The sequence below is a fragment of the Drosophila innubila genome (assembly GCF_004354385.1).
Source record: "Drosophila innubila isolate TH190305 chromosome 3L unlocalized genomic scaffold, UK_Dinn_1.0 0_D_3L, whole genome shotgun sequence".
NCBI classification, from domain to species: Eukaryota; Metazoa; Arthropoda; class Insecta; order Diptera; family Drosophilidae; genus Drosophila; species Drosophila innubila.
This window is the reverse complement of record NW_022995376.1, coordinates 22,200,047-22,212,480: the sequence shown is the minus strand read 5'-3', so window position 1 is coordinate 22,212,480 and position 12,434 is coordinate 22,200,047. Positions and strand designations below refer to the sequence as shown.

Sequence of the window (12,434 nt, the reverse complement as noted above, 5' to 3'; positions counted from 1 at the left end):
AACCCAGGCCTTCGAACTGAAAAAAGTTTTGTCTCAGGTCGGCCACTCTAACTATTGAGCCACCGAACTTAAAATAAATACTTTTCTAACATAATAAAATCAAATATGGTTGTATTTGTTTTTACTATGTGTTTTTTCTATCAGTGTAGGGTGGGGAATGGGGGAAGGGGAAGTTGCACAAAAAATGTGTCTCCCAATGTCCTTAATCTTATGCAAAATGGTCACGCTGTGCGCCATTTGCGTGTTGTGTTTGCCTTCTGTATGGTTCGTGTTTTCTCTTGTCCTTTGTTCATTTCTAAAGTTGTTGTTCTGTTGCTTATCGTCGTCTTTTAAATTAATTGCTATTAGTTAAGGGATTAGCAGTCGAGCAACAAAATTGTCGCAGGAATTTCCGGTATGCGCGCGCCTGTTTGCCATATTTTACTCAAGCATTTAGGACCTAGGATTTCAAATCGGGGGAATGAGCCGAAAATACCTACAGCCCAACTCTGTATGTGTGTGTTTTACAAGGGTCAGTAAATAGCTTGCTACATTTTGAATATTTTGTTAACCGCAACATGTTGGGCATACCGCTTTTCTTTTGATATATTGCAGGGTATTGAAGAGGCTGCGTTCCACAGGTTGCTAAGCACAGAGACAGAGACAGAAGGAGACACATGAAAATGTAATGCATCTTTACATCCTTTTGGACAGTGGATTCAATGAGTACTCGTATTTTACGAATATACAAGTGTATGTATATGAATGAGTACATGTATATTCCCCTTGGTTAGAGCTACAGAAAAGTAAGTTTTCCTTTGGCTTCTGTAGCGTGACAGGCACTTTCGTTTCGAGTGGATTGTTGAGGCTAACATCTCGTTGTGCCATTGTGTGGACTTAGCCTTTGACCCACACTCAGAGACACACACAGATACACGCATATGTGCTGTACTGAACGAAATTACAAGTACACATTGAAGCTTTGAGATACATTCTCTTTGTATATTTCTGCTCGACACATACTCGCACTTACAATGTCCATAGATACAGCTCTTATGGTTTGCGAAAGATGTTGCCAGTTGATGAGATAATATAACGAGTGCCAGTTGCGCCCCAAAAACTGGTTAAGTGTTTAAGCGTGAGTTGACTCAGCTCTGCTCAAAGTCATAAAGAAATTTTCGTTTTCCACTTCCATTTCCCATTTCACACACACGCACAACACACACACATACGCACACTCAATTTCTCTGCAAATTATGATGTTTGACCTAGGAAAACACAGAGGAGCGTATTAAAGTGAGTAAAAGTGCGATAAGCATCACACTCCCAATCTCAATCCCAATTCTCTCTTCAAGGTTAGACAATGTGTGTAATGAAATTGAAAATGCGTTAGATCCATGGCAAATATTGCCTTTTATCCAATTTTGCGAACCCTTTGCTTCTCTTTCTCTAGATATATCTATTTATAAGATTGTCTCCAGTACTTACGGTAAGTCCAGGGGCACCTGTCTTTCCATCCCTGCCCTGTGAACCGGGCGGACCGCGCAGCGTTTCACGTAGCGTTTCATTGTCCTTGATGGCCTCCAGGATATCAGACGCATTACATGTACATTCGCCAGTGTATTTCTGTAAAATGATTTTATTTATTTTATAGTTTGGAATCAATTCCTTGCAAATATTTGAGCCTCTATTTAGCTGAAAACAAGTCGGAAAGGCTAAAGTCGAGAGCCCGACCAAAGAATACCCGTTACTTATTTCAATATACATAAAAGTACTCTTAAGAAATTACGATTTAATAATAACTACTTCATACTTTTGGGTGCTTGTATTAAATTAATTATTAATAACATTGCTAGCTATTACTGCCGTTCTACTTGTCCGATCTTGCTGCGATTAAGTGTGATAATAGATAATAATATATAACGTTAATTACCATAAAACACGTATAATCTTAAAAACCGTAAAAGTGGTTGTTTTTCGCGATTTGCGGGGTCGGCAGGCGACGTGTCAAAAATTTAAAACAAACCTGACCTGCTCCAACGCCATTGGAACCTGTGTACCAAATTTGGTTGCTCTATCTCTTATAGTCTCTTAGATTTAGGCGCTCACTTGGACGGACAGACACACATGGCTATATCGACTCGGCTGTTGATACTGATCAAGAGTATATATTAGAGTACATCGATCTGTATGGGCCAAAAAAAAATCACAAATTTTTCTCTGCAATTTGTATCGTGAATTATTACCATATCTTTAGTATTTTTAGTCCGATTCTGACAAGATTGGTATCATAACTCGTGTTAGGACCAGGACTTTCAAATGCAAAGACATATTATCCTGAAAACATAATTTTCGTGCAAGGACTAAAAACGCAAAAATTGTCAACTTAAAAACCGGAGACTAGGAATTGATATTGGACTATAGTTTCTTGGTAAATAAAAACATCTTAGAATTGACCGTAGACTACGAATATGGGGTACAATTTTGTTTCGAAAAAATCGATGCACCATAGTATATATACTTTATAGGGTCGGAGATGCCTCCTTCTCACTTTTACATACATTTCAACGAACACAATACAGCCTTTTACATATTTTTTTAATAACGGGTATAATAAAGTAAGAGCCAGTTAACATTTCAATACTTACAGCCCCCGGACTTGGTGCCTCCACAAAGGGTGGATACGCAGGCGAGTCACCTTTGGGACCAGGCGGACCTGGAGGTCCTGGTGGACCGCGTATACTATCGCCCTTTGGCCCTCGTTCACCCCTCTCTCCCTTGATGCCACGATATGCTGTTCGAATGAAAGCAAAAGTCATTCCATTAGCTTGGTTGCCTAATTAAAAACCGAAGCGAGTTCAGTTCCAAGATTCAATCAAAACTTACGTCTCTCGTGCATATACTGTGTCTGTCCAGGGGGCTGCATCTCACTGCCATCGTAATTGTCAGTTGCCTGTGGAGGAGAGAAAGAGAAGAGAGTGGATAGAATCAATTTAAGTCACGTTGGCTTATTAAAAACTCATTAAAACGTAAGTGCAAATGCAAGTACGCGTACTTTGTTGTTGAAATTACTTATTATTCCCTTACCAACCGCAACTTATGGCAAAATATTCAATTAAATAGAGCAAAATATCTGACCACAACTAAGTGGTTCATTGAATGTTGTTTAATTATCCATTAACTCAATTATTTGTGTACCAACAACTAACCTCGCCATTGGCTAAGTTCCAAAAACTCTCATTGGTAATATCATCCTCATCAACAGCTGGCTCATCAGGCGGGGGACTCTAAATATCACAAATTAAAATAGGTAGATCAAATAAAAATATAAAATAATAAATAAATAAATTATAAGAAATGTACACAAAATGGGGAAAACATACCGAGTCTAATTCTGTTTCAGTTATATTATTCGAGTCCCAATCGGAATCAATTTCATTGTCCATTTCCTTAAAACCAGCGATGAAATATAAATGAAATCAAATAAATTATAAATAAGTAAATCAAAACAAATCAACTTGAAACAATAAACAGCCTTAAGTATAAATAGACTAATTTCAATAAAGTTGGTTTAAGATATCACTTAAGTTGCTTATAAAATACTAATTAGATTTTGCTGTTTATTAACAATAGATATACTGGTATTTAGACAGTTGTATTTTTGGCAGAGTGTCTTTTAAATAATTGATTTAGAATATGAATTTCATAACTTACCATTTGCACTGCCGCCGTTGGTTTTGGGGGCGCCATGCATTGGATGCTTATGGCATCTGGATTGCCATAAACATAGATTTTTTCTAGAAATCCCTGTGTACATGAAATATGTATGTGTAAATGGTTTTTGGGAGCGCATTTCCATATTTATATTAATAGTAATGCGACTGAAATAATTATTGTAACATTGTTAAGCGGGCAGACACAAGCACAGTGGATATTAAAACCCTCTCCCCCTCGCCACACTTGTCCCTGTCCATCAACAACTAATGCATCAATAGATATACATAATAAATCAATCAATTTGTAAAGCATTTGAATAAATGCAAACACATAAATCTGATGCCAAATGCAGCGCAGAGAACTCAATCTATCTCTGGTTCGATGCCAAACATAATTGCTGCAAATCGAAATTAATTATTGATGTTAATTTGCAAACTGCGCTTGCCACTTGCCACCTACGCAACTAATGTGAACTGGTTTTCCCTTCCAATTTCACTCATAAAGTTGAAAGGATGTCAGTGAAACATACACAACAACAGATTTACCTGAAAGATATTCAGTATTACGGTGTGGGGGGAAATGGGGGGTAACTGAAGTCTGTCGAAACGCTAACCGCAGAAGCCAGAGGTTCTAGTTTTCAAAACACTGGAACAATGTGAGGCCCAGACACAAACGGAGGCATAAGGCAGAGATACAAACACAGACTAAGATACATACACAGAGAAAAAACCAATAGAGTCGAAATAGAGTTGGAATTGATGAATTTTTATATTTTTGAAGCTTACACTTAAATTATTTATTTTTTTAGATTTTTCATTTTTATTTATTATTTGCATATAATTCTAATATTTCTCATTTAGTTGACGTTAAATAAAGAATATAAAATTTTTAAAAAAAAAATATAATGAAACATATTTAACTTGAACAGAATTTTTGCAACTTTTTAAATTTTTTAAATAATGATACGATAAACTAAAATTTATACTCTTAACTTTTTTTTTTTAAGTCAACGTATTTAATAGTTGATTTTAATATGAAAATTTATATTTTTAAAAGTAATTATACATATATTTAATTTATAACTAATTTTAATTTCAGTGTATGTATAGAAAGAGAGTGAATTAGAGGGAGGGTGAGTGAATGCACATCTGCCATAAACCCTGTTCCGGGCTCTTTGAAATAAAAATGGTAGCAAGCCCTCACGGCCCATACTTGTAATACCAGCAGTCATCCAGTCATTGTTGCTGTTGCTTCTGTTGTTGTTGTTGCTGTCTTTGTCTTTGCAAAGACTGTAACTGATAGTAATGGCCATGGAGCTTTTATGCATTCCAGTTAAAAGTTTTGTCTGAGACGACGAGCCGTTGAGTTTCGGTTTAAAAGCGTGCAAGCGGCGTTCAACATGGCTTAATATGCACTCGAAAACCAACAAACAACCAGAGGGCACACTGAAAGCAAAACCAGATGCAGCAACAGGAGTTGTCCCTCTATGCTCGTATCAGAGACACACACAGGCACACACGCACACACTGAAACACGTACAGTGCATTAAATGGCCTCCAATAAACATTGAAGTGAACGCTCTTCGGTTCCATTCCACTTTGTGTGCCTGTTCTTTCCCTTTGCTCAGTCTCCTTCTCTTTCTCTTTGACTCGCATTGCTTATTGCTGTATTCCGATTGACAGTCTGTGGAGTGCGCATATTGAAGCTTTTTCTGCTTCTACACCAGACAGCCATAAACCTGGCTAAAATATGCAGCAGGCGACAGCTACGGCCAACTTCAATGTATTTGTACTCATTCTTGATCAGGAGCTGAGTTGGACAAACCAGATTCATTTTTAAGTCTGTCAGTTGAATCGATTTGACAGATCTTAAAAGCTATTATATGTTTCTATTTCTCAGATATTCTTTAAAAATGTATTAGAAAATATTTGATATTTATTGCTAAATAAACTTATTGCTATCCAGCTTAATCAGACTTAAGTTCAGACTACAGGGTTTTTCATAATGCTGATGTAAAGATTCATGCCTGTTTACTTTGCAAGGTTCTATTATTTAACAGGAGCTGACAATTATATATTTTTTATTACAAAACTTTAGCTTGGCACAAAAAAGTCTTTTTTTTTTAAATTAAACTTTAAGTGGACATTGAAAAAATAACACTAAGTATTTAATTTTAATCTTATATCAAAGCGCTATTGGGATTTTAATGTAAATTAAGATCAAAAGTATTTTATTATTCAGCCATCTTTTAAATTTATTATTAACTAATCAAAAATAAATGATGCAGTTATATTTAGATAAGCTGGCTGATAATTCCATTCAGAGTGTTTATTAGACTACGTTAGAATGAAGTACTGGGAATTTTTTAAGTTGATAATACTTTTCTAAAAATACCTACTTATAAATTTATATTGTTTTTCTTTGGATTGCTTTGTTTTCGCTTAGTTGAAGAAAAAACTATGCGCAGCGAAATCAGCGAAAACAAAACATTCACAACAATACATATACAAGTATATATATATGTATATGCCACTGTATGTGTGTTTGTGAGTATGGCCTAGTTTTATTTTTAAGCAGATGCCACTCTCTTGTTGTGTATATATTTGTGTGTGTGTGTGTGTTTGCAACAGAATTAGCAGCAAGGAAATTCACTTGAAACGGAAATTATGTAGCGGAATGTAGCATTTGGGGGTTAGAGTAGCCATTCCATGTTATCCATTCTGTGCTCTGTCCCATGTCGACGAGGCGTGACCATTATTATTACCTGCTCGGCATTTTGGGGAATTTTCAACGAATTGACAACTATAACTAACCACTTGCAGTTACGTTTTAATACTTTGTATATGTATTTTTAAAATGATGCCAAAATTATCTCAGCTGGGGCATCTGAACGAGGAAACGGATTAAAGAGCAACGGCTTTGTTCGACTCGAGTACGAGTACGAGCACATGGCATTTTGGCATTTTGAAACCTTTGTTGGTTGAGCTTGTAGAGAACGATGAACCGGGTAGATAGGAGCACATCAAAGCCGACTCTTTTTAAGATAGATATTATCAGCAACAAAGCGTGAGCAAATAAAAAAACCAAAAGAGAGAGAGAGAGAGGGTTGATAAGATAGGTAGCTGAGGGTCAAGCGCAGACAATAGGTCGCTGGGTCGTTTCTCTCTTAAAATAATCAAAAGTGGCCCAGAGGCGTCTTGTCTGTTGGCCCCATGTCTTTGTAGGTGCTGCTGCTGTTTTAAGCTGTCGTCCTAAACGGAACCAGCAGCCGGCACTAGAGTGCAGCAGCTCGGTCAAGTGGCGCCACCAGCAATTAACTAGGGCTACGAAAAGTGAGACAGAAGATGGAGAGGCAGCTATGTGTTCATGTGTGCATTTGTTATACGAGTATGCTCGTCTTGGCCCGCACATAATTAAGGCCATCAGTGAAGAGAAGCGCCAAAGCGGAGCAAGGACATGCCAGGAGAGCAGAGCAGTCAGAAATGCACGTCAAAAGCACGACAGCGATTGCGGTAATACGTAGTGAGCAACGTGGGAGGATGGCTGGATGACTTGGACTTGGGTTTGGGTTTTGGGTTTTGGGTTGCACTTGACAAGGGTTCGCATTGAAAGTAAAACAAACATATAAAATACCGTTGACCTGCTTACCAACTTTGCTCTTTAGCCAGACAGACAGGCCGAAAGGTATGCAACCTTTTGTCAGTGGATGGACGGACGCTACGCTTATAGTTCTGACATGCCAAACACGTTTTTGATATAAAAGAAAAAATACAACAACAAAAATAACGGACACTGCCCGCAAACGGAATCCATGCAGCCTGGCAATTTGTCAAAAATGTGTCAATAATGTAGATCGATTGAGGACGATTGCGGACCCTTTAAAAATTAAGCGAAAAAGGGTTTAAATTGATTATACTTGTACATACGACATTCAAATTCTAATAAATTCACTGTTGAATCTGTTGACTTGTTGCCTGAATGCGAATAGTACATGATTTTCCTGGAAATGCTTTTCAATTTTCCATTTGCAAGCAAACTTTTCACACAGTCTGCATTTTAAAATGTTTCAATTTGGCGAACGATCAAACTGTTGACCAACTTCTAATCACAATATCAGCAATTTAAAGATGTCAATGGGCTGTCAGCTAAATTTCTGTTCAGTTTGCTGGCAACCCTATTTCAGATATAAGAGAAAAATTACTCATACAAAATATAATACTGTAAAACCACTTGACCTTGACCTTAACTTTATTCTCCCTGTTGACAGTTGTCAGTTGCCAGTTGTCAGTTGCAAGCTCTTGTGTAGTTAAAATTAAACTTTAATTATGTACAAATACTTAATAAACATAATTTACGAGTGTACAGCGTCAAACAGAACAAAAGGCTGCTTTAATATGAATGCCAACTGAAAATGGCGACGCATTAAGATTAGCATAACTTGTTTTTATTACCGCTCTTATCGTTATTCTGCTCTGTTCTGCTTCTGTTTCTGTTGTGCGTTTTACCTTTACCTTTATCATAACAAAAAAGCATAACAGCAACAAAAAATGGCGACAACAACGAAGCCAGCGGAAACGGATATACATTTTTGTCTTGCGTGTGCGTGTGTGGGTGTGTGATTGTATATGTATGTGAGTGGAAGGAGATCTTCCCACACTTCCGTTTGTATAAAAGTTATGCGCAAGTTAATAGATAATTAACCATGCAAATTGCCGAGCAACAGTTTACAAATATTTTTAGCGTCATCGTCTCCTTTTGTGGCATGGCAAACTGCTGTCTGCCACTGGCAGGTGTTTCTGTGTGTGTGTGTATGTCAGACTGACACGAGTTCAGGTACAAAAGAATTAACTCTAATTACTTTGTAATGCTGATTAAGCCTGTTAGAGCGCTTTGAATATGTAAACGGCAATTTGACATACTTATTTACACACTGTCATCTTTAGAGGCTTGAGTGAAAAGCATTAGGTTACTTCAACTGAATTAAACTTTTTAAAATTCGCGAGTAATTAACGAATTCCAATTAAATGATATTTTAAATTGCAACTGCTGCAAGTAGTGCTTACTAAGCACGCTGCTAATTATGCAGAGTTGCCAGATAGTCGTTTGCTTAACATTTTTAAATTACAGTATTAACAGAGATCGCAAATGTTATTACATAAGCAGTAAAATACTTAACATTACATGCAAATTACACGCAGTTGGATTTATTTCGAGTGGATTGAAACTGCATTACAGCAATGCTTATTAAGTACTACATATATTTGTTACTCTGAAGCAATATTACTTCAATTTAATGTTTCAATTCATTCAACTTATTTAAATGGCATATTTTATGGCGCATAAATGAAAATGAGAAAGCCAAATTTAAATTCACCTTTATGGCTGCCAACGACTCGGCAAGCAAATGTCCACCCAGTCCACCAGTTCAGCAGTCCACTCGACAGTAGCAGTCACTACTGTTCCACCAGCATTGCCATAGTTTCTAAATCACTTTCTGTCAGCCGTTTACAGTATCAACAAAAACAACAGCAACAACAATAAGGATAACAATCGCTACGTCAAAAAGTTGCCCACTTTTTGTAATTTTATTTTATTTCCGTTTAAATGCGTGCGTCAAGGTGCTGGCCACGCCCACACACAGCCCACTTACCCCCAGCCCTTATCCGCCGTGGTTAGGGGAACGGTGCGATTTTAAAGCTAAATTATAGCAACATAAAATTTTACGGGCAAGTTGAAGATGCCTCCGAGCATCCGGCAGGTGCAGAGCTTAATTTTCTGCACTTGACTTTGGACACTTGGCGGCCGTTTGAAAAGGGCTTCATCTTCATTTTATTTGAAGCTGCCTTTTTCTTGCATATAATCTGAATAAATTACTTTGCACATTTTGCGGCGCATAAATAATTTAAGAGACACTCCCATGCTCTTCATTCTTCATCACACATTTCCAACTCCATAAAGTTTGTATGAGAGGGTGTGTGTGAGTGTGTAAGTGAAAGTATGGGAGCAGAGGCAACGGCACAACAATGAGATGTGAAAGATATTTTTTTTAATTTTGCTAAAACCTACGACTAATTCTCAAACGAGCTGACACAAATCTCGAAAGTTGTTATGCCGTCCATCCCCAACCCACTGAATACCCTGCAATCCCTTAATAAACCCCAAACCCCTGGTAGAACTGTCACCAAGTCCTGTCTTGCTGTCAGTTCTGTCTTTCACTCTGCCTGCATCTGTGCTGCTGCCCGACTCGCTGTTAGCTTTTGTTTGTGGTTAAAACACAAACAATGAATACACTCACAATCACACACACATGCACATACACCAGTGTGTACGTACGTGAAGTGCTGGCACTCGGAAAGGGAGCCCAAAAAACAGAAACAGCGCCAAGTGGAACTACAACAATGGCGTCGAGCATTTGGCAAAAGCGCTAGCTACAATTAGTTTAAAGAAACAACACACACAACCAAAGAAATACACGAACATTCATACATAGAGATATATGTGAATATTAAGCGTAAGGTTGCATTTCATTTTGCATAAACCAACAGTTTATCTGCGTATTAATTTGCTATGGTAGACAGCTTTGTAAACCCCTGTGGAGAATATGGTACTCGTACTATGACAACAGCTGAAGCAAGGTATTTATATTGTTCCAGCGCCGATCTTTCTCTCTGAGAGCCGAGAGAGCACTTCTGAAAGTTTAGCTACCTCAGCTGTCAACGAAGATGTCACCTTATACAAATACACTTTGAGCTGACGAATTCAGATCAATTTTCGATTAACGAACTAATAGTTCATATAGTTCAGTTGTCTTGTTTGTTAGTTCAGTGGCTCAAATCGGCATTATAGCATATATCAAATGCATTACACATTCTAATGTAATAATTTAAAAAATTTCAAAATAGGTGCAATTAAAAAAAAAATCATTTGATTAATTGATTATTGTAATTTTTTCTCGATTAATTACGATTAATAATCGCTCGGCTTAAATTAATCATATGATTTAATAATCGAATAATGAATTTTTTTTTTTGTCATCCCTAATAACGATCGATAGTGTGTCCTTGGGATTCAAATATAACTGAAAGAAATAAACTACAATTAGGAATCCCTATCTTTGAACAAAACGTCACATTAGTTACATTATTAGTTTTAAAAAGCTGAAATTATCGATGATAATTCTGTAAATTAGTCACAAAATTGAAGCTCACTCTCATATCGGCTTAATCATTTTCAATTTCAGTTTTCTTAAAATGGCCAAAGCGCAATGTAATTTGCTCCTAGAGGACAATGAGATAAAGAACCCAGTTTTCTTTATTAAGATGTTATCGAACAAAACAAACGAAAATTATTGTATTCAGATTTCCATTAATTTCATTATATTAGGAAAAATAATTTTGGCCACATAATAAGTTAAGTTGATTCGTGGGGAAGAGACCTTTTATTATGTATTCTTTGGATATTCTACAGAGCACCGTTAACAGGGCTAGAGACTTTGTAAAAATGAAGGAAACCATGCTGCCGCTCATTAAAGACAAGTTTAAGATTTTTGTTAGCGAGTCCATCCAGCAGGTCAATGCGTACGACGAGAAAATAAAGATCCGTCTCCAAGAGGTGCTCACTTTGATCGCTGACATGATTAAATATGTCAGTGAACTCTGTCGCCAAATTGACATGCTGCTGATCCAACGCGCCGAGTTGGATAAAAGGGCAGCCCGCACAAATGTCCGAGAGGATATCTTGCAGTTGTGGAACTTTCATGATATAATGACGAGTTTGAATGATTCTATAACGAAATTAAGAACCTATTTCGATGGGGAGATGCCGAAGAACTGGGACAAGTGCTTTGGAATACGCCCTATGTACAACGAATTAATTGTAAAATTGAAGACTTTATTGACTTGAAATTTAAGAATTGTTTGTACTACTACTCTACTCGATAGCATAAATATGTACATGTGTAACACGGCGATAATAAAGAGTCTCCGCCCCCAGTGTATTGGGATACCTAGAAAAGCTTTTTATGCTTCAAAGTCAATATAGTATGCCATGTACAGAGCACAGTTTTAAAACGGTAAGTACGGCCTCTGCACGGTGACATACTTGTGTACAAACATACATACTTACCTCCCAACCCATCAAAATATATGTATATATAAGTCAGGCAGTTAGTTGCTTCGAGCACAAACGCCATTCAGGCGGAAATGCAGCACCGAAACACCAGTGAGACAGAGATAGGGAGTGAGAGAGAGGTAGCAAAGTTAAACGGCCAGAGGCGAAAAACCTCCATGTGAAGTGTGTCATCAGTTTAAGGTTTTTGTGGGCAGCACCACCAGAGCACACAAAACCAGTACGGCACTCATGTGCCCCGCCTGACTCAGATGCCCCTTCTGTGGCGCTCGTATTATCATAATAAACAAATGGGTTGAATGCTTGGTTGGCTTAACTTTTGGGTTGCCAGCAAGTCTCAGTCGCACTCACAGATAACTGATACGACAGCGACAAGTCCCGCTCGCATTTGTGAGCACAAATCAGTGCTATTTATATTGTAGGAAGATTGGAAGATACGACCAGGATGGGGAGAAAGAGAAGCAAGGTGCGTAGTCTGTCAGCACGCTTAGCAACTGCTGCAGCTCGGGTTGTATCCAATTTGCAAGAATAACCACTGAAATAGCAGTCCCACTTGCCCCACAAATGCTGCATTTGCTCCACTCGCAGCCAGTGCTGCCCACTTTTCAGGA

At 37.7% G+C, this 12,434-nt stretch overlaps 1 protein-coding gene across 1 annotated transcript in view; it reads right to left on the bottom strand.

Annotated features, from left to right (window-relative positions):
* LOC117787162 (collagen alpha-1(XVIII) chain) overlaps nt 1-12,434 on the bottom strand; it is a 65,025-nt gene that overhangs the window by 21,197 nt on the left and 31,394 nt on the right. The window contains exons 5-10 of the mRNA XM_034625609.1: nt 3,694-3,786; nt 3,363-3,428; nt 3,189-3,266; nt 2,866-2,932; nt 2,628-2,773; nt 1,468-1,605 (exon numbers count right to left, since the gene is read on the bottom strand). Of these exons, the coding sequence (XP_034481500.1) occupies nt 1,468-1,605; nt 2,628-2,773; nt 2,866-2,932; nt 3,189-3,266; nt 3,363-3,428; nt 3,694-3,786 (588 nt within the window). The remainder of the gene's footprint in view (nt 1-1,467; nt 1,606-2,627; nt 2,774-2,865; nt 2,933-3,188; nt 3,267-3,362; nt 3,429-3,693; nt 3,787-12,434) is intronic.